At 44.3% G+C, this 20,238-nt stretch overlaps 1 protein-coding gene across 1 annotated transcript in view; it reads left to right on the top strand.

Moving 5' to 3' along the window:
- The window catches only part of TRABD2B (TraB domain containing 2B), a 387,757-nt gene that overhangs the window by 256,150 nt on the left and 111,369 nt on the right, over positions 1-20,238 (top strand). The window contains exon 4 of the mRNA XM_089518655.1: positions 19,195-19,369. Within this exon, the coding sequence (XP_089374781.1) occupies positions 19,195-19,369 (175 nt within the window). The remainder of the gene's footprint in view (positions 1-19,194; positions 19,370-20,238) is intronic.

Genomic DNA, 20,238 nt, shown 5'->3' with positions numbered 1-20,238 from the left:
GTATTGAGGGTGATCCCTTGGTCAGAAATACTAAAAGGGAAGGCAGTTCAGGCCAGATGGGAGTTTCTCAAAAGACAGATACTGAAGGCACAATTTCAAACAGTTCCAGTGAGAAAGAAACATGGGAGGTATCTCAAGAAACCAGGATGGATGACTAAGGAACTTTCAACTGAGCTGAGTTTGAAGCGGAACATGTATAAGAAATGGAAAAAGGGGGAAATCACAAAAAAGGAATTCAAAGAAATAGCAGGCATGTGTAGGGGTAAAGTCAGAAAAGCTAAAGCGCAGAATGAACTCAGGCTTGCTAGAGAGATTAAGAACAACAAAAAGGGCTTTTTTGGATATGTCCGCAGCAAAAGGAAGAAGAAGGAAACGGTAGGGCCACTGCGTGGAGAAGATGGCAAAATGCTAACAGAAGACAGAGAAAAGGGAGAATTACTCAACACCTTCTTTGCCTCAGTCTTCTCAGAAAAGGAAAAGGGTGCTCAACCTGAGGATAATGGAGCAAAGGACAGAATAGGGGAATTTCAGCACAGAATGAGTAAAGAGATTGAAGAATCAGTAGGAGTTTTTTTTTTTTTTCTTGGAAGCAAGACTGGGAGATCACGCTTAGATCTACGCAACGGGGGAGTCGGTTAGATAATTGTGGAAAAAGGATAATGAACACAAGGAACCAAACCAAGAAGAATAATACACAGAATCTCCAGAACATTCAGAATATAAACCAAAGAAGACTATCAGAGGACAAAGTTAAATCAACGGATATAAACGAACTACTTTTAGAGAAAATTGAGAACTTATCAATTGGCATGACTAATCTGTCTAAAGATTTAAATAAAGAATTGAACAATTTTAAGAAAGAAATTAAACTTGAAATAAGGGAAGATCTGAAGGAAATCTCGCAAACGGTGGAGAAGTTGATGCAAGAAACACAAAAGGTGAAACAAAGAGTAGATATTCTGGAAGTAAAGAACGAAAAGGTGGAAAATGAAGTGATAAGAATTCTGGCAAAAGAAGAACGTGAGCTGGACGAAAAAGCGATAGCAGAATTATAGCTGAAAGAGAAATCAGTTCGGATTAGAGGAATCCCAGAGCAGAAAGATCAAAACTTCTATGATAAATTAATACAAGAAATTGCAAAGTTTTTAAAAAGAGACTTTGAATCTTTTGATTCCAAAATTGATAAACTATACCACGTTAACTCCCTAATAGCAAAACAGAAAGGTCTGCCTCTTGACATATTAATTTTTTTGTAAGGAAAAGGGTTTGCGACAGTTTTTTAAACCTTCATAATGAGACACCATTTGTTTTTGGAAACCAGGAAGTGAAAGTGTTAAAAGAAATTCCAGGTAGACTTCTGCGAAAAAGAAGAGAGTACTCCACCTTAACTACTTTTTTGAGAGAAGCAGGGATCCCTTATAGATGGGAAATCCCTGAACGACTAACATTTTGGTGGAAGAATAAAAGAGTGAGATTAATGATAGTGGAACAAGCAAAAAAAAATTTAAGACAAAATAAGAAACAACAGCCAACACATCAAGAAGAAGAGGACTTATTGAACCGACAAGATACCCCAATCCCAGATCTAGAGTATGATGATCAGGACCTGATTCAAGAAGAAATTAGAATTAGAAGAGAGGAAACGGCGAGAGGAGAGCCCTGACAAAAAGAAGAGACAAACTCCTCAGTTGCAATGCCTAAATAACTGCCGAAATTAGTCAAGATCTAAGCTTTCTATTTTTCTTTTTTTGTGTGTGAAGAAGGATCCTCTCTTTAAAACATTTTTTTATCCTTTCCCTATCCAAACCTTCATAAACTATTCGGGAAAAAAAAGAGTAAGTAAAGAGATAGTAGAAGAATACCTTGTTAATCTAAATGAATTTAAGTCTCCAGGACCAGATGAACTACATCCAAGGGTACTAAAAGAACTGGCAAATGTAATATCGGAGCCATTGGCAATCATATTTGAAAACTCCTGGAAAACAGGAGAAATCCCAGCAAACTGGAGGAGGGCAAACGTTGTCCCCATCTTCAAAAAGGGGGAAAAAGAGGATCCCAACAATTATCGACCAGTTAGTCTGACATCAATACCAGGAAAGATTCTGGAGCAGATCATTAAACAGAGAGTCTGTGAACATCTAGAAGGTAATGCCGTAATCACAAAAAGTCAACATGGGTTTCAGAGAAACAAGTCATGCCAGACAAATCTGATCTCTTTCTTTGATAAAATTACCAGCTTGGTAGATGAAGGGAATGCTGTGGATATAGTATATCTTGATTTCAGTAAGGCCTTTGACAAGGTTTCCCATTATATTCTTGCAAACAAGCTTGTAAAATGTGGGCTAGACAAAGTAACCGTTAAATGGATCTGTAATTGGTTGACCAGCCGAACCCAAAGAGTGCTCAACAATGGCTCTTTTTCCTCCTGGAGGGAAGTGACCTGTGGGGTCCCACAGGGCTCTTTCCTGGGCCCAGTGCTATTCAACATCTTTATCAATGACCTGGATGACAGAATTGGGAGCATACTTATCAAATTTGCAGATGACACCAAATTAGGAGGAATAGCTAATACTCCAAAGGACAGGATCAACATTCAAAATGATCTGAATAGACTAGAAAGCTGGGCCAAAGCTAACAAAATGAAATTCAACACAGAGAAATGTAAGGTACTGCACTTAGGGCAGAAAAATGAAATGCACAGATATAGGATGGGAGTAACATGGCTGAATGAAAGTACATGTGAAAGGGATCTAGGAGTCCAAGTAGATGATAAGTTGAACATGAGTCAACAGTGCGATGCGGCAGCTAAAAAGGCCAATGCAATTTTAGGCAGCATCAATAAAAGTATAGTGTCTAGATCAAGAGAAGTAATTGTGCCATTGTATTCTGCTCTGGTCAGGCCCCACCTGGAATATTGTGTCCAGTTCTGGGCAACACAATTCAAAAAGGACATTGAGAAACTGGAGCGTGTCCAGAGGAGGGCGACTAAAATGGTGAAGGGTCTGGAAACCATGCCCTATGATGAACGACTCAGGGAGCTGGGGATGTTTAGCCTGGAGAAGAGAAGGTTAAGAGGTGATATGATAGCCCTGTTTAAATATTTGAAAGGATGTCATATTGAGGAGGGAGCAAGCTTGTTTTCTGCTGCTCCAGAGAACAGGACTCGGAACAATGGATGCAAGTTACAGGAAAAGAGATTCCACCTCAACATTAGGAAGAACTTCCTGACAGTAAGGGCTGTTCGACAGTGGAACACACTCCCTCGGAGTGTAGTGGTGTCTCCTTCCTTGGAGGTCTTTAAGCAGAGGCTGGATGGCCATCTTTATCAATGACTTGGATGAAGGAATAGAATGCATGCTTATCAAATTTGTGGATGACACCAAATTAGGAGGTGGTGGATCCTCCTTCCTTGGAGGTCTTTTAACAGAGGCTGGATGGCCATCTGTAGGGGATGCTTTGATTTGGATTTCCTGCATGGCAGGGGGTTGGACTGGATGGCCCGTGCGGTCTCTTCCAACTCTATGATTCTATGATTCTATGATTCTGTGATAATGATTTAAAGGCCCATTGTAGAAAGAAAACAGCTCTTGTCTATTTGTCTACCTTTAGAGGAAAGCATTTGTATTTCGTTATAGTGTGCTCACTGAATGATAAATTAGAAAACTGTTGCTACATACCCCATAGAAATATTTTATCAGAGCATCCTGGTTTCAGATCTGTCCTTAATGATTTATGTTCTTGATAAGCCTTAATTGCACCATTCATTTGCTTCCATTCCAGCACTGGATAAAACTGTAGTTGAATATCTGGACAATTTCCAAATCTTTGGAATTCTCTTGTTACAACAAATATGAAACTATAGCCAAGACTCTTTAGGTATAGTGTTGAGTGATAAGCAAAACCCTCACTTATCCAAGGAATGATATACTTGTTTGTGGACTTTTAAATATATATAGGAGTATATTACCTTATTGCCTTCAAATTTATAAATAATACCATGGAAGGTTGCTGGCATAGAGCTTTGTCCCTAAAGTGAAACAGACCCATGTTTCCAGAGAATGGGGTGTAAAACAGCTGCAACCAAAGAGAGGCTTTTTGTATGTTTTATGGAGCTACTGAAATAACCAGCTCGCTGAACTGTCTCTAGGACTGCTGAGTTTATACTTTGAAGACAATAACTCCCCAACTGGGAAAAATTTCACTTTTTCCCCCCAAGGTAGACAGAACAGATGACCTTAAATTTAAGTCCAAGGCACTTTGGGACTTAAGTCTAGGGTGTTGGTGTGCTGTTATAAGGCATACTGATCAAGAACATTTTGACATAAGGTTTATAAAACCAGGTAGTCAAATCTCATAGACAGTTAAGTCATAGGCATCTATTATAGCAGATGAAATACATAAGATACAAATTGTTTCTGTAAATCAAATATCAAATAAGTGTGAAATATGTATTTAGAAGCGAGCTTGATACATCCCCCCCCCAAAAAAAAAGTTGCTTGGTAGCTTCAGTGATTCCCAATAGGAGGGCTGTGGTTATTTTCCAGTACCACACATAAGAATTTATGATTCAAGATAATGACCCTGTGTAAAACGGCCATTAAGGACAGCCTAGGGGCAGAGTAGGAGCATGGTGTCAGCATAATGCGTACCCGACTCTGGTCCCAGGATGCTGTGATGCCGCATGTTGTTCCACACGGTGCACAGCATCACAGTGCTCCTTTGGCACTGCATCCACATGATGCAGCACCAAAGGTGCGTCTTAAAGTCATGGCTATCACGCCCTTTTCAGGAAGGCCAGATAGGGGCTGCACCCTGGAAAGGCCAGATTGGTGCTGCACTATGCGGTTGCTGCAGCCCCGATCCGGTGCAGCTGAAGGTGGTTGCAGGCCACCACTTAGGGGTAGTCTACACAGTCCCAATGTCCTCAGAATGTTTGAAACTATTCAATGTACTGACTAGAAGGCAGGACAATTTGCCTTGTTTTATGAGCTTTGAGAAATTAATACAATAAACAAAAAGCACTTTCCAAAAGCAACAAGATAATTCCTAATAATTATCAGTATTAACAGAAAATGGAAAATTTTCAGTCTTTTCAGTGACATTCTGGCTTCTTCCTGAGGAATGTTGGTATTATAAAGACAATACATCCTGTATAATTAGAACCATATTCTGATAAACCACATGAACTTCTCCTTTGTTAATAAAATCTTTTGTGCCTCTTATATAGGAAATATGTTAGTGCACAAAATAGTGAATAAAAGAATCCACATATTGCAATAATGGTTCTAATACAGAACCTGACCCCAATAATATAATTGTTCCAGGTTGTCTGTCTCCTGGTTTGTGGATGTACACTGTAGAAATACCTTTATTTAGTGGGGCTACATTATCACTGATAAAGCACTAAAATAAAAAATGTAACTGCTAGAATAAATCAAGCCTAAGACCATGCTTGTCCATGAGAAAGAAAAATACATGTCCACTAGATCATTGGCATTAAATATTTACAGTACTTTTTAGGAATTCTTACTCTAATTATAAAAATATTTTTCTCAATTTCTGTAAAATGCTTTTCACTGCTGGAATGTTGCAGTCTTCTGCAGATTTTTCTTTTTTATCAAACTATATAGAGATTTTTAAAATCAGTGTTTAAACATCCTTTTCAGCCATAGATATCAGGGCAGGAGAGTGGAAAAGAACAATTCACAAAAGATGTTGAGAGGAACACACCAATTTCCTGACTAATTAAACTCCATTCTTACCTAGGAAACATTCCCTCTCCTTTTGGCTTACCCCATCTATTCAAAGCCTACTCTCATTTAATGGGGAAAAGGTTTAATGACAGAAAACTCTTTGGATATGGATTTTCATTTTTCCTGGTTCATATAAAAATAAAAATAACTTTCTGGTCACAAGGTCTCCCCCTTATCGCCACATTCTCTCTTTGATCAGCATCTTATGCTCCAATGTTCTGACAGCTTGAATATAAGTATTTTTAGTGCTAGAACTGCAGGAAACCTTTAGGAAAACAAGAGAAGGTTAAAAAAGTAGAGATTTGAATTTTTTTCCCACAAGTTCCAAATCATCTTCAAACACCACAGCTACATATTTCATCATTTGTACATAACTCTGCACTTTCAAAAAGTTTAAACTTTTTAAACTTTTAATTTATGTTTTCCCAAACACAAATATGACTCTTCAGGGGAAGGAAGCTAGGTACATAAGACTTAAACCCAATGAGATCAATGGAACTTTAAATTTAGTAAATTTTTATCCTGCTCCATTGGTGGGCCATGGTTTTAGTGGGAGGACAGGATAAAATGCTCCCCTTTCTCAGAAGACAGGCGGACAGTTCTTGAAGTCACATTTGGTTATAAGTAGCCCTTGCTCAATAAAGCCCAAAATATCTAACATGACAATCCGTGATTGATACAGTAGACCAATGCACAGAACTCGGACATTCCCCCCCTTACTTTTTTAAAGTGGAACATAGGAAAAACTATTTGAAGACTGGTCACAAGCATTTACCCTCCTCTGTTTTGGTAAGATATTCTCATTTAGTCAAAGGCTAATTCAAATCCAGAAGATGAGCTGCATATATGCTTGGGCAAAAGAATGTTGTTGCTTACACTGCATTTAAGTGCTTGGGAGGCAACTATTTTATAAAGCATATGTATCATGTTGTTGTTGCTGTTGTTGCTGCTGCTGCTATGTACCTTCAATCATTTCCAACTTATGGCAATCCTAAAACAAGCCGATTGCAGGGTTTTCTGAGACTGAGAGTGTGCAACTTGCTCACAGTCATCCAGTGGGTTTCCATGGCTCAGTGGGGATTCAAACCCTGGTCTCCAGATTCCAATGCCCAAGCCACAACACCACACTGGCTCATTCTTACTTAATAGACTTTCCAGTGTTTCACAGATAAAACTAGTATGCCTATGGCCAAGCAACATCAATGTGGTCAAGATGACAGAAGTTGTTAATGGGGAAGAACACATAAGAAAGGAGATGCTTCAACAGATTGCTTTTGCATGAATCTAATGGGAAGGACAAGATTTTACCTCTCTTCTCCTTTCCTTTCTGCTGGATTAATTGATTGCAAACTATTTTTGTACTTTGAACTCAGTTGTATCAATGGAAGTAAGCTGAGGATAAAATAACAAAGGAGGGAGACACTGGGAGATTTTAAAAGCAGCTGAAAAAGTGGGATGACAGAGACTAATCAGAACTGTCTCTGCCAAATTGGGACATTTCGAGGATATGACAAGGAAGTTATAATTTTACTGAAGTTTGCTGAATGTTTCTAACATAAAGAAGTTCTTTCTCCACAAGATATTAAAAAGATGTTAGTCTTTAAGGTGTCACAGGACTCTGTGCACAAGAGGAACTGGAACACACCTGATTGGTGCCCTCCATCTGCTGGCGTGCACCCAGAGCATGGAGAGTTGTGAAAGGAAGTAACAGATACCTCCTTATTCCATGTATCCAAAAGTGCATATACTGGCATAAGTAGAGTTGCTAAATCTCAGGTCGAGTTCAGGCTTACGGGACTGGCCCCTCATCTCCAGATATCAGGGCAAGGGGAAGGAATCTTAAGTTGAGAACACTGTCTTGAAAAGTGTGTATAGGTATATTTTTTCTCATTTGTTAGACTTGATGTTTTTTAATTGTGCCTGGTACTTCATGTATCATGCTTAGTGAAACCACAAGGGCTGCTCCTTGTAACATGATCAGAGTCCATCTCCTATGACATCATGAGGGATTGTTACTTGATTTCCAGTTTTAGCCCCAAATTCTCAGGGCCTGGGAGAGTCCTGACCTGGCAAGCCTAGATATAACTGAGGGTTATACCAGTAATGTAACAAAAAGGATTTTAACCTAAATATCATCATTGTTGTTAACTGCCTCCAAGTTGAATTCAACTCATTGTGTCCCTGTGAATGAGAGACCTCCAAGATACCCTATCCTCAACTACTCTGTTCAGGTCCTGTAGACTCAGGACCATGTCCTCCATGATTAAGTCTATCTATCTGGAATCCAGTCTTATCTTTCTACTGCCTTCTACCTTTCCAAGTATTATTGTCTTTTCTAGTGAGTCATGTTGCCAAAGTATGACAGCCTCAATTTAGTTAACTTGGCTTCTATGGTTAATTTGTTCTAGGATTTCATTTGTTTGTCTTTTTAGCCATCCATAGTATCTGCAGAACTCTACTCTAGTACCACAGCTCAAATGAGTTGATTCTCTTCCTATCAGCTTTTTTACTCTCACACCCTACATAATGATGGAAAATATGACAGCATGAACAACCATAACTTTAGTATTTAGTTGTATATCTTTGCACTTCAGGGTCTTGTCTAGTTATTTGATAGTTGCCCTTCCCAGTAGTCTTCTCCTGATTGCTTGACTACAGTCTCCATTCTGATCAGTGACTGAACCAAGATATGGGAAATCTTTAACTGTTTCAATTTCCTCATAATCTACATTGAATTTGTAAAAATCTCCTGTGGTAATTATTTTTGTTTGTCAACAGTAATCCTGCACTTTCTTCCTTGAATATCTTTAGTATTTGTTCCAAATCTTTGTTATTTTCTGTTAGTAGTATGGTGCTATCTGTTTATCTTTGGTTGTTGATATTCCTTCCTCAGATCTTTGCACCTCCCTCTTCTGAATCTTAACCTGTTCTGCATATGATATTTTCAGCATAAAAATTGAACAAATAGGGTGATAGAATACAGCCTTATCTGATCCCCCTTAGGCGGGTTATAGACCGCCGCTTTGAGGCGGTCTGCCGCCGCCGCCGTTTGCTCCGTAAGGGAGCCGCCGCAGCCACACCGCGCGGCTCCCTTGCGGAGCAAAAAAGAAGCTCCTAAAATGGAGCTTCTTTAAGTGGCGCCTCTATGACGTCGCGAGGTGCCAGGGGCGGACTCGCAACATCATAGACACCGCAACACGTGCGGACGCACAGCGTCCAATACGTAAACATGGTGGCCCCCATGTGGAAGGGGCGCCGCCATGTTGTACGTATGGAATACGTACTAGGGTTAGGGGGGTGCGGAAGCACCACCCCTTCCTAACCCTAATGCGTATTCCATACTTATTTTTTGGCGGTTTGTAACCCGCCTTAGATATCTCCAAGTGTTTCCTAATATAACTTGTCGCCGGGCCCCTGGTCCCTTCTGGAGGAGGAGGAGGTGGTCCCATGGGCTCCATAAGTCAATGGCACACACAGAAGCTGCTGCAAGTAACTTTAATAATACAACAACAAATAAACAGCAAACCGCTGGCCGGTTCTCTCCACCGAGCCTTGCAATCTTGAAACTGAAAGTCCTCCAAACAAACTCAGAGTCCGGGATAAGAGCACGTGGCTTGAAGCTCTTCTGGTTCCACTTCCTCAGCTGTGGCTTTGTGCTCTAGGCGAGGGCTAGCAGGGGCTCTCCTCCCTACAGGCCAGCACCTCCCTCGGATATCCCACACCAACCGGGGACCAGGATGTAACACTGGTCGGGCTTGATAGGGCTCAGGGTCACTCCCAGTAGGATGGGTAGGCCACCACTTTTCCGGTGGGAGACGTCCCTCAGACCGCCTTCCTGGACCAAACCTTGGGCCTCGAAAGTGCAGCCGGTTGATTTCAGCGGCTAAAGCCTCACTCACCCTCGCCTCTATTCCTCCCTCGTATCCTGTGTCCTCCGGCCGCCACACAAGTCCCGACGCTCCTCCTTCCTCCTCCCCCTCTCCCCTCGCTACCTCCCCTTTTCTATCCTGGGCCTCCGCCCCTCCCTCCGCTCCTGCCCTCGGCGCAGCTGTTTCCTCGCCGATCGGTGCCTCCTCCTGATTCAAGGCTCCCTCTGGGTCCTCCAGAGCGTCGTCATTCAGGGCGGGACCCCAACCCGACTGTTCCCCCTCCTCTACCCTCTGACATAGCCCCCGGGCCGAGAGGGTTGGTCCCGCTTCCACCAGCCACGGGCCCTGCCGAGAAAAGAAATCGGCGTTAGCATGGTGACGGCCTGCGCGATGGTGTACTGAAAAGGCGTACGGTTGTAGGGCTAGATACCAGCGGGTGAGCCTAGGGTTATCATCTTTCATAGCTGCCAACCACTGGAGAGGTGCATGGTCTGTGACTAATTTAAAGGGGGCTCCCCACAGATAATAACGTAAAGACACTATGGCCCATTTTACTGCTAAAGCTTCTCTTTCTATTACTGAATATTTACATTCTGCTGGCTTCAATTTCCTACTAAGGTAGAATATAGGATGCTCCCCGTCTTCCCACTCTTGGGACAACACAGCCCCTAACCCTGCCTCGGAGGCGTCTGTATGTAGCACGAATTGCTTTGAAAAATCTGGGGCCCGCAACACTGGGTATGTCAATAGTTTGTCTTTAATGGTTTGAAAAGCCCGTTGCTCAGGTAATCCCCATCGTACCACCCTCGGTTGTCGGTTCTTAGTCAAATTTGTCAACGGTGTGGCTAAGTTGGCAAAATCGGGGATGAACTTTCTATAGTAGCCTGCTAGACCCAGAAACTGTCTGACTTGCCTTTTTGTACGTGGGCGTGGCCACTTGGACAGACGAGACACCTTATCTTCCAGCGGGAAGATCTTACCTCGCCCCACCTTATACCCCAGATATTTGACCTCCTGTCGGGCTACCACACACTTAGCTGGGTTGGCCGTTAAACCTGCCTTGCGAAGTTCCTCTAAGACCCTCTTTAGGTGCCTTAAGTGTTCGTCCCAGGAATTGCTATAGATGACGATGTCATCTATGTAGGCAGCCGCGCAATCCTGGACAGGCACCAACACCCGATCCATTAGCCGTTGGAAAGTGGCGGCAGCCCCATGTAGGCCAAAAGGCATCTTCATGAAATGGTATAGTCCCTTCGGGGTAGAGAAGGCAGTTTTCTCACAATCTTCAGGGGAAAGGGCTATTTGCCAATATCCTTTGGTAAGGTCTAGGGACGACAGAAATTTGGCTCTTCCTAACTTTTCTATTAAATGCGCTGCCCCGGGCATGGGATAAGCGTCGAACCTAGCCACTGAGTTCAGCCTTCGAAAGTCAATGCAAAAGCGGACTGACCCGTCTGGTTTGGGCACTAACACAGGCAGGCTTCGCCAAGGACTGGTTGACTCCACTATCACCCCCAATTCCAACATCCTATCTACTTCCTGGTTAATAACCTCTTGCATTCTCCAGGGCCATGGTCGAGCTGGGACCCGTACTATCTTTCCCGGTTCGGTAATGATCCGGTGTTGTACTAAATTAGTGGAGCCCGGAGTAGACGAAAACACGTCTTTAAATTGATCCATGAGTGCTTTTACTTGATCCCTCTGGACTTCTGACAGGTCCTCCCCTAGGACCAGCTGACTCAGGCCCGCCTCAGGTGGGGCCAAGGAAGCTAATACCTCTTCTTCCTCTTCCTTTCGCACTTGGGCCCAAAGTGCTTCTCTGTCCTTCCAACCCTTTAATAGGTTTACATGGAAAATTTGCCTTTGCTTTTTTTTTCCATGCAAGGCCACCTCATAGTCTACCTCGTTTACCTGCCGGATTACTTCGAAGGGGCCTTGCCATTGAGCGAACAGCTTGGATTCTGAGGAAGGTAATAACACCAACACTCTCTGTCCTACTTTAAATTCCCTAGGACAAACTCTTTGATCATAACGCTCCTTCTGCTTCCTTTGCGCTTCTGCCCAATTATCCTGTGCTATCTGTGCTATTTCTCGTAGGTGCTGCCTCATCTGTAGTACTTGTTGTAATTCTGTAGGCCCGGGGTCAGGTCCCGTTTCCCACTGTTCCTTTAATAAGTCCAAGATGCCCCTGGGGCGTCTCCCAAACAATAGTTCAAACGGTGAAAACCCCAGGGCAGACTGCGGAACCTCTCGATAAGCAAACAATAGGGGTCCTAACAGCTGATGCCACTGTCTAGGCTGCTTTTGCACAAATTTTCGTAGCATCCCTTTTAAAGTGGCATTAAACCTCTCTACGGCCCCATTGCATTGTGGGTGATATACTGACGTCTTGAGAGGTTGGACCCCCGCTAACCTCCAAAGTTGTTGGACCACCTTACTCATAAAGCATGTCCCTTGATCCGTAAGGATCGCCTTTGGGAACCCTACCCGAGAAAAGATGGTCAGTAACTCCTGAGCGACCCTGGGCGCATGCATAGATCTAAGCGGCACCGCTTCCGGGTAGCGAGTAGCATAATCAATCAGCACTAATATGAAGCGGTGTCCTGCCGCTGACCGTTCTAGAGGGCCTACAATGTCTATGCCGACTCGCTCAAAGGGTTCTCCTACAATAGGCATGGGTATCAAAGGACCCCCTGGTGCTCCCTTGCGTTGCACTTTTTGACATTGAGGGCACGACTCACAAAACTCTCTAGTCTCTTTCCATATATCGGGCCAATAAAACCGCTGCAAGAGCCGTTGCACTGTTTTGTCAGTACCCAAGTGCCCTGCGACTGGGATCTCATGGGCTAGCCTTAGCACCCCTAGCCGGAGTGGCATAGGGACTAAGAGTTGCGGTTCTCGTTCGGTGCCCTCTTGCGTGGGAGGAATCTGATAGCACACCCCGTCCTGCATTTCAAATCGTGGCCCCGCGGAATGATCTCTTCCCGGCTCTCCCGCTTGCCTTAAAGCCTCGCGGAGGGTTTGATCATTCTGTTGCCACAATGTCAGCTGTGGCTTAGCTACCTTTTCCAGGGCTACCATGGGAATATCCCTTTCCTCCCCATCCAACCCTTCATTACATTGCATAAGTTGGCGCCACTCGGGCCAATCACGCCCCACCAGCATGGGCCTCGTGAGTGAGGGCACTATTCCCACCTGCATCTTACGAGTCACTCCTGCAATAGTTACTGTTACCCACCCCGTTCGGTACGGCTTCACGTCCCCGTGGATACACTGCACCCAAATAATCTCAGGGGTCCCCTTATAGTTGCCCTCTCGAATCAAAGAACGTCCACATCCTGAGTCCACCAAAGCTTCAATCCACTGCCCCTCTACCTGGGCCCAAACTATCTTTGCCCCCTGTGGGTTATGACCTACCTGTGTGGCCTCCCAGGCTTCGGCCCAAGAACAGTCCATCACCGGACAGTCTTTCCGGAGGTGCCCTTCCATGCCGCAGGTGAAACAGGTAAGCGGCTTACGTCCTCCTTCTTTCCCTGTCAGGCCGGGTGGTCCTTTCCGGACGTTCCCGCTGCTTTTCCGGTCATTGCTTCCTTCCTTCCCTGGCGGGGCCCCGCTTCCCTTATCCTCCTTCTTCCCGCCAACCGAACTCGGGATGTCTGGGCCACGCGCAGGTTTGATAGTAGGCCCCTCCGTTCCCCGCCGCCAAGGTGTTTCCGCTTCCTCAGCCCCCACAAATGCCTCCATGAGGGCTACGGCTTCGTCCAGGGTCTTGGGCAGGTGACATCTCACCCAGCTACGAGCAGGCGTCGGTATGGCATTAATATATTGCTCCACCATGATGACCTCTACAATCTCGGCAGCGCTTCGGACGGCTGGCTTGAGCCACCTTAGCCCATTGGCTCGTACTCGTTGGCCTAAGGTACGGGGATGCAGGCCGGCTTTCCATTTCAACTCCCGCAGGCGCTTCCGGTAAGTGTCTTCTGAGATGTTTAGGGTATTTAGGATCGCCGCCTTTAACTTCTCATAATCGCAGGCCTCTTCCAACGACAACGTGTCCAGAACCTCCTGCGCTGGCCCCGATAAATAGGGAGCTAAAATCAGGGCCCACTGGTCAGGAGGCCAACGAGCCGCGGTGGCTATCCTTTCGAAGACATTAAGGAAAGCTTCTGGGTCGTCATGGGGTCCCATCTTGGCCAATCGCAGAGGTGTCCCAAAAGGCCCACTGGCTTCCTGAGCCTCAGTTCCTGAAGCTCCCCTTGGGGACGCCCGAATTACATTGGCCAGTTGTCCAAAAAACTGAGCTTGAGCAGTCTGTTGTGCCGAATACATCTGCTCCATGATTTGCAGCTGGTGGGCTGATGCCTGTCTCAGAAGTAACTGTTGCTGCTCCACAAACCATCCCATCCAGCCTTCTGGGGGTCCCGGCGGTTGGGGCCCCAAAGGGCCCTGCCCCGCATTCTCCACCACTGTCGCCGGGCCCCTGGTCCCTTCTGGAGGAGGAGGAGGTGGTCCCATGGGCTCCATAAGTCAATGGCACACACAGAAGCTGCTGCAAGTAACTTTAATAATACAACAACAAATAAACAGCAAACCGCTGGCCGGTTCTCTCCACCGAGCCTTGCAATCTTGAAAATGAAAGTCCTCCAAACAAACTCAGAGTCCGGGATAAGAGCACGTGGCTTGAAGCTCTTCTGGTTCCACTTCCTCAGCTGTGGCTTTGTGCTCTAGGCGAGGGCTAGCAGGGGCTCTCCTCCCTACAGGCCAGCACCTCCCTCGGATATCCCACACCAACCGGGGACCAGGATGTAACACTGGTCGGGCTTGATAGGGCTCAGGGTCACTCCCAGTAGGATGGGTAGGCCACCACTTTTCCGGCGGGAGACGTCCCTCAGACCGCCTTCCTGGACCAAACCTTGGGCCTCGAAAGTGCAGCCGGTTGATTTCAGCGGCTAAAGCCTCACTTACCCTCGCCTCTATTCCTCCCTCGTATCCTGTGTCCTCCGGCCGCCACACAAGTCCCGACGCTCCTCCTTCCTCCTCCCCCTCTCCCCTCGCTACCTCCCCTTTTCTATCCTGGGCCTCCGCCCCTCCCTCCGCTCCTGCCCTCGGCGCAGCTGTTTCCTCGCCGATCGGTGCCTCCTCCTGATTCAAGGCTCCCTCTGGGTCCTCCAGAGCGTCGTCATTCAGGGCGGGACCCCAACCCGACTGTTCCCCCTCCTCTACCCTCTGACATAACTATTTGCCACTATAATAGTTTACACAGAAATAAGACCTATCATGTGAATGTAATTCTCTGGAAATCATTGTAAATATAAGCAATGCACTTATGCATAGTTATGACAATTTTTTCCTTTATCTGCTCATCAAACAAACTGCTATAAAATTTGAAAACTGAATAAAAGTTATTGAACTAAGAAATATTCACTGTCAGAGATTTAATTTAAAAGGAGGGGGAAAGAGGGGAAAACATTAAGATAAATTGCTTCAAAACTGAATTCAGAGTGCAAAAATAATTAGCACAGTTATCTCAGCAAGAAGAAAATCAAAGAGAGGTGAGGAGAGGAGAGGAGAGGAGACAGTGGACTTTTGCGTTTTCACTAAGTTCAGACAAAAGCTAACTGCTACAGCTTCTCCTAGTTTGTGTGTCCTTCCTAATTAACAATGTTTGCTATCTTAATCATAATCTGATGTTGCTTAGCCGCATATTCTTTGGTTTACATCTGAAAAATATTGGAGAGTATGTTGATAGGCCCAAGTCATATCCTGATTATTGAGGAATAGCAAAATGGCAATAAAACCCAAGAAAAGTATGAGGATGGCATCTTTAGCCCTAATCCAATACAGTGAAAATCTTAAATTTAATCCCATCATTTCTTGTTCCTACACTTCCATAACGATAAACAAAACACAACTATATGTATGTTAACTAAACAGTGCACAGCTGTACACACAATTTGTAACCTGTTATTATATAAGATTCTTGTACATGTACATCACACAAGTAATAAAATGTTTTATAGACAGATTCATACAACTACCTAGATGGGTGAAAATACAGAATGAATACAGGTTCATTTTAGTGTCTCACAAGCATTTTTATTAATGAATCATTGGCGTAAAACAAACCACCCCAAAAGGACGGGCTGGAGGCAGCCGGTTTTCCTCTGGAGGGACACCACAGCAACCAAACTGTGTGGCATTCCTCCGCCCCAAAAAGAACCCGGAAAAACTGGGTTCTTCTTCAGACGCCGCATGACACGTCTATATGTAACACTTCACTTACATCATGATGGCAGCTCCCGTATGGATGGGAGGCCACCGTTACGATAACACTGTGGCGTGCTAGGGTTAGGAACCATGAAGTTGGTGTGTGGTCCCTAACCCTAGAATCGCCGCCTAGATGCCACTTCTTGGCAGTATGTACTGGGCCATAGTTACATTGCACAGTTCTGTTTCCAATACTTACTGGAGATGATGCCTTTCTAGAACCGATGACCACACAGTCAGAAAAGAGAGATGTAGTAGTGATGGGCGACTTCAACTACTCCGATATTTGTTGGAAGTCAAACTCAGCCAGATCCTCAAGGTCTAGCAGATTCCTCACTTGCCTGGAAGACTATTTCATGGTTCAAAAGGTGGAAGAGGCAACAAGGGGGTCAGCTATTTTGGATCTGATCCTCACCAACAAGGATGACTTGGTTAATGGGGTGCAAGTGGTGGGATCCTTAGGTGGAAGTGACCATGTTCTCCTGGAGTTTGTTATACAATGAGAGGAGAAGCCAGGCATAGTCAAACACGCATTCTAGACTTTAGGAGAGCGGATTTCAGTAAACTTAGAGACGTATTGAGGGTGATCCCTTGGTCAGAAATACTAAAAGAGAAGGGAGTTCAGACCGGATGGGAGTTTCTCAAAAGAGAGATACTGAAGGCACAATTTCAAACAGTTCCAGTGAGAAAGAAAAATGGGAGGTGTCTCAAAAAACCAGGATGGATGACTAAGGAACTTTCAACCAAGCTAAGTTTGAAACAGAACATGTGTAAGAAATGGAAAAAGGGGGAAATCACAAAAAAGGAATTCAAAGAAATAGCAGGCATGTGCAGGGGTAAAGTCAGAAAAGCTAAAGCACAGAATGAACTCAGGCTTGCTAGAGAGGTTAAGAACAACAAAAAGGGCTTTCTTGGATATGTCCACAGCAAAAGGAAGAAGAAGGAAACGATAGGGCCACTGCGTGGAGAAGATGGCAAAATGCTAACAGAAGACAGAGAAAAGGCAGAATTACACCTTCTTTGCCTCAGTCTTCTCAGAGAAGGCAAAGGGTGCTCAACCTGAAGATAATGGAGCAGAGGACAGAACAGGGGAATTTCAGCACAGAATAAGTAAAGAGATAGTAGAGGAATACCTTGTTAATCTAAATGAATATAAGTCTCCAGGACCAGATGAACTACATCCAAAAGTATTAAAAGAACTGGCAAATGTAATATCGGAGCCATTGGCAATAATCTTTGAGAACTCCTGGAGAACAGGAGAAGTCCCAGCAAACTGGAGGAGGGCAAACGTTGTCCCCATCTTCAAAAAGGGGAAAAAAGAGGATCCCAACAATTATCGTCCAGTCAGTCTGACATCAATACCAGGAAAGATTTTAGAGCAGATCATTAAACAGAGAGTCTGTGAACATCTAGAAGGCAATGCCATAATCACAAAAAGTCAACATGGGTTTCAGAGAAACAAGTCATGCCAGACAAATCTGATCTCTTTCTTTGATAAAATTACCAGCTTGGTAGATGAAGGGAATGCTGTGGATATAGTATATCTTGATTTCAGTAAGGCCTTTGACAAGGTTTCCCATTATATTCTTGCAAACAAGCTTGTAAAATGTGGGCTAGACAAAGTAACCGTTAAATGGATCTGTAATTGGTTGACCGGCCGAACCCAAAGAGTGCTCAACAATGGCTCTTTTTCCTCCTGGAGGGAAGTGACCTGTGGAGTCCCACAGGGCTTTGTCCTGGGCCCAGTGTTATTCAACATCTTTATCAATGACCTGGATGACAGACTTAGGAGCACACTTATCAAATTTGCAGATGACACCAAATTAGGAGGAATAGTTAATACTCCAGAGGACAGGCCCAACATTCAAAATGATCTGAATAGACTAGAAAGCTAGGCCAAAGCTAACAAAATGAAATTCAACACAGAGAAATGTAAGGTACTGCACTTAGGGCAGAAAAATGAAATGCACAGATATATGATGGGAGACACATTGCTGAATGAAAGTACATGTGAAAGAGATCTAGGAGTCCAAGTAGACCATAAGTTGAACATGAGTCAACAGTGTGATGCGGCAGCTAAAAAGGCCAATGCAATTCTAGGCTGCATCAATAAAAGTATAGTGTCTAGATCAAGAGAAGTAATAGTGCCACTGTATTCTGCTCTGGTCAGGCCCCACCTGGAATATTGTGTCCAGTTCTGGGCACCACAATTCAAAAAGGACATTGAGAAACTGGAGCGTGTCCAAAGGAGAGTAACTAAAATGGTGAAAGGTCTGGAAACCATGCCCTATGAGGAACGACTCAGGGAGCTGGGGATGTTTAGCCTGGAGAAGAGAAGGTTAAGAGGTGATATGATAGCCCTGTTTAAATATTTGAAAGGATGTCACATTGAGGAGGGAGCAAGCTTGTTTTCTGCTGCTCCAGAGAACAGGACCCGGAACAATGGATGCAAGCTACAGGAAAAGAGATTCCACCTCAACATTAGGAAGAACTTCCTGACAGTAAGGGCTGTTCAACAGTGGAACCAACTCCCCCGGAGTGTAGTGGAGTCTCCTTCCTTGGAGGTCTTTAAGCAGAGGCTAGATGGCCATCTGTTGGGGATGCTTTGATTTGGATTTCCTGCATGGCAGGGGGTTGGACTGGATGGCCCTTGTGGTCTCTTCCAACTCTATGGCCTGTTACAGACAGCCAAAATAAAGCTGCTTCGAGTCACAGTGGAGGTATGGTGTTTCAATGATGCATGCGTCCTAAGAGTCCAGAAGTCGCACCAAAGCCACGCTCCAGTCCTTAGGGCTGGAGCATGGCTTTGGTGCAACTTCTGGACTCTTAGGACGCATGCATCATTGAAACACCATACCTCCACTGTGACTCGAAGCAGCTTTATTTTGGCTGTCTGTAACAGGCCAAAGATTCTATGATTCTATGATTTGCCTACTTTTATATTTACTTGAGATTGTTTTTACTCAGAATAAATCATTAGCTAGTAGTGTATCAGTGTTTGTCCTGCTCATGGTAGATCCTTACCTTTAGCTTAGTGTCATCAGATCATTTTCCATAGGCAACATCTGGAATTTCTTGAATCATCGTTTAGCCCTCATGTGAAAGTGAGTGTGGTAGCATGGAATATTGCACATTATTTTTGTGATAAATTGCTTGAAAGAGCAGGAAGCTGTTGTACACAGTCAGGAAAGTATCCAACTTCTTCCAGTCCTCCAGAGATCTTAGGTGTACTGTCAGATGGTAACAACATTTCCCTCCTCCAGAATGGTGTTTATATTGACTTTTATGTTTGCCTTCCATTTTAGCTTCCTAACTTCATCAACACAACCCTCCCTCCACATGAGCAAGTGACAGCACAAGAAATTGACAGCTATTTCCGGCAGGAACTCATCTACAAAAGAAATGAAAGAATGGGGAAAAGAGTGATGGCCCTCTTAAGAGAAAACAGTGACAAGAGTTTCTTCTTTGCCTTTGGAGCAGGTAGGTGTTTAAATACATTGTTTTGTTGACTTCCTTAACCACACACAAATACGATTTGAACTAGCTCTATTTTTTCTCCATAGACAATCACACTTTGAAATTCCACCTCAGGATTGTGCATTATCTCCCCTTTCTTCTCACTCCCAAAGCACTCCTCTGCTAGCCATCTCACTTCTCAAGCACTCTTCTTTATTTGTTGTCAAGGTTCTCTGCAAACTTAGGGGCTTTGCACACCAGCTATTAAAGCTGACCTGGGACCAGAGTTGGGGCATGGTGTCTACACTGTGCATGCCCCAACTCTGCCCCCAGGGTGATATGATGCTGCACACTGTTTCATATGGCATGTGGCATCACGGGGCTCCTCTGGCGCTGTGTCCACAGAACACAGTGCCAAAGGAATGCCTTAAAGCTGTGGCGCTGCAGCTATTATGCCCTTTCCATTTTTTGTGGCTCCTTTTTGTGCCCTAGAAAGGCCAGATCAGGGCCACAACATACAGTCTGTTAGTGTTCTTCAGTTTAGAATTTTAACCAAGCCAAAGAAGAATTCAGGGCCTTGTAAGGCTCATGCTTCTTTTTGAGATGACATTTCAAGTCCCTGAATCTTGTTTCCAGAGCCAGAATTTGTGTGTTTCTTTGCTATTTGTACAAAATTGAGTTTTAAGCTGTGCTGATTTCAGTCTGGTCAAGAGGACAAAAACTTGAACTTGTATTTATGTGATCTGAGCTCAGTGTTCAGTGCAGTATGTGCCATAGGCCTTGGGTTAATCACTATCGCTCTTCCATAATCCTTCACCTATCAGTTGGAGTGCTAATGAATTTGAACTAGCTCTGAATGGAAAAAAAATAGCCACTGAGGATTGCTAATGATT

Source organism: Sceloporus occidentalis, unplaced genomic scaffold (assembly GCF_023333645.1).
Source record: "Sceloporus occidentalis isolate IW3139 unplaced genomic scaffold, rSceOcc1.0.p SCAF_3, whole genome shotgun sequence".
NCBI classification, from domain to species: Eukaryota; Metazoa; Chordata; class Lepidosauria; order Squamata; family Phrynosomatidae; genus Sceloporus; species Sceloporus occidentalis.
Note: the sequence above shows the minus strand (reverse complement) of the source record. Positions and strands in the feature narration are given on the sequence as shown.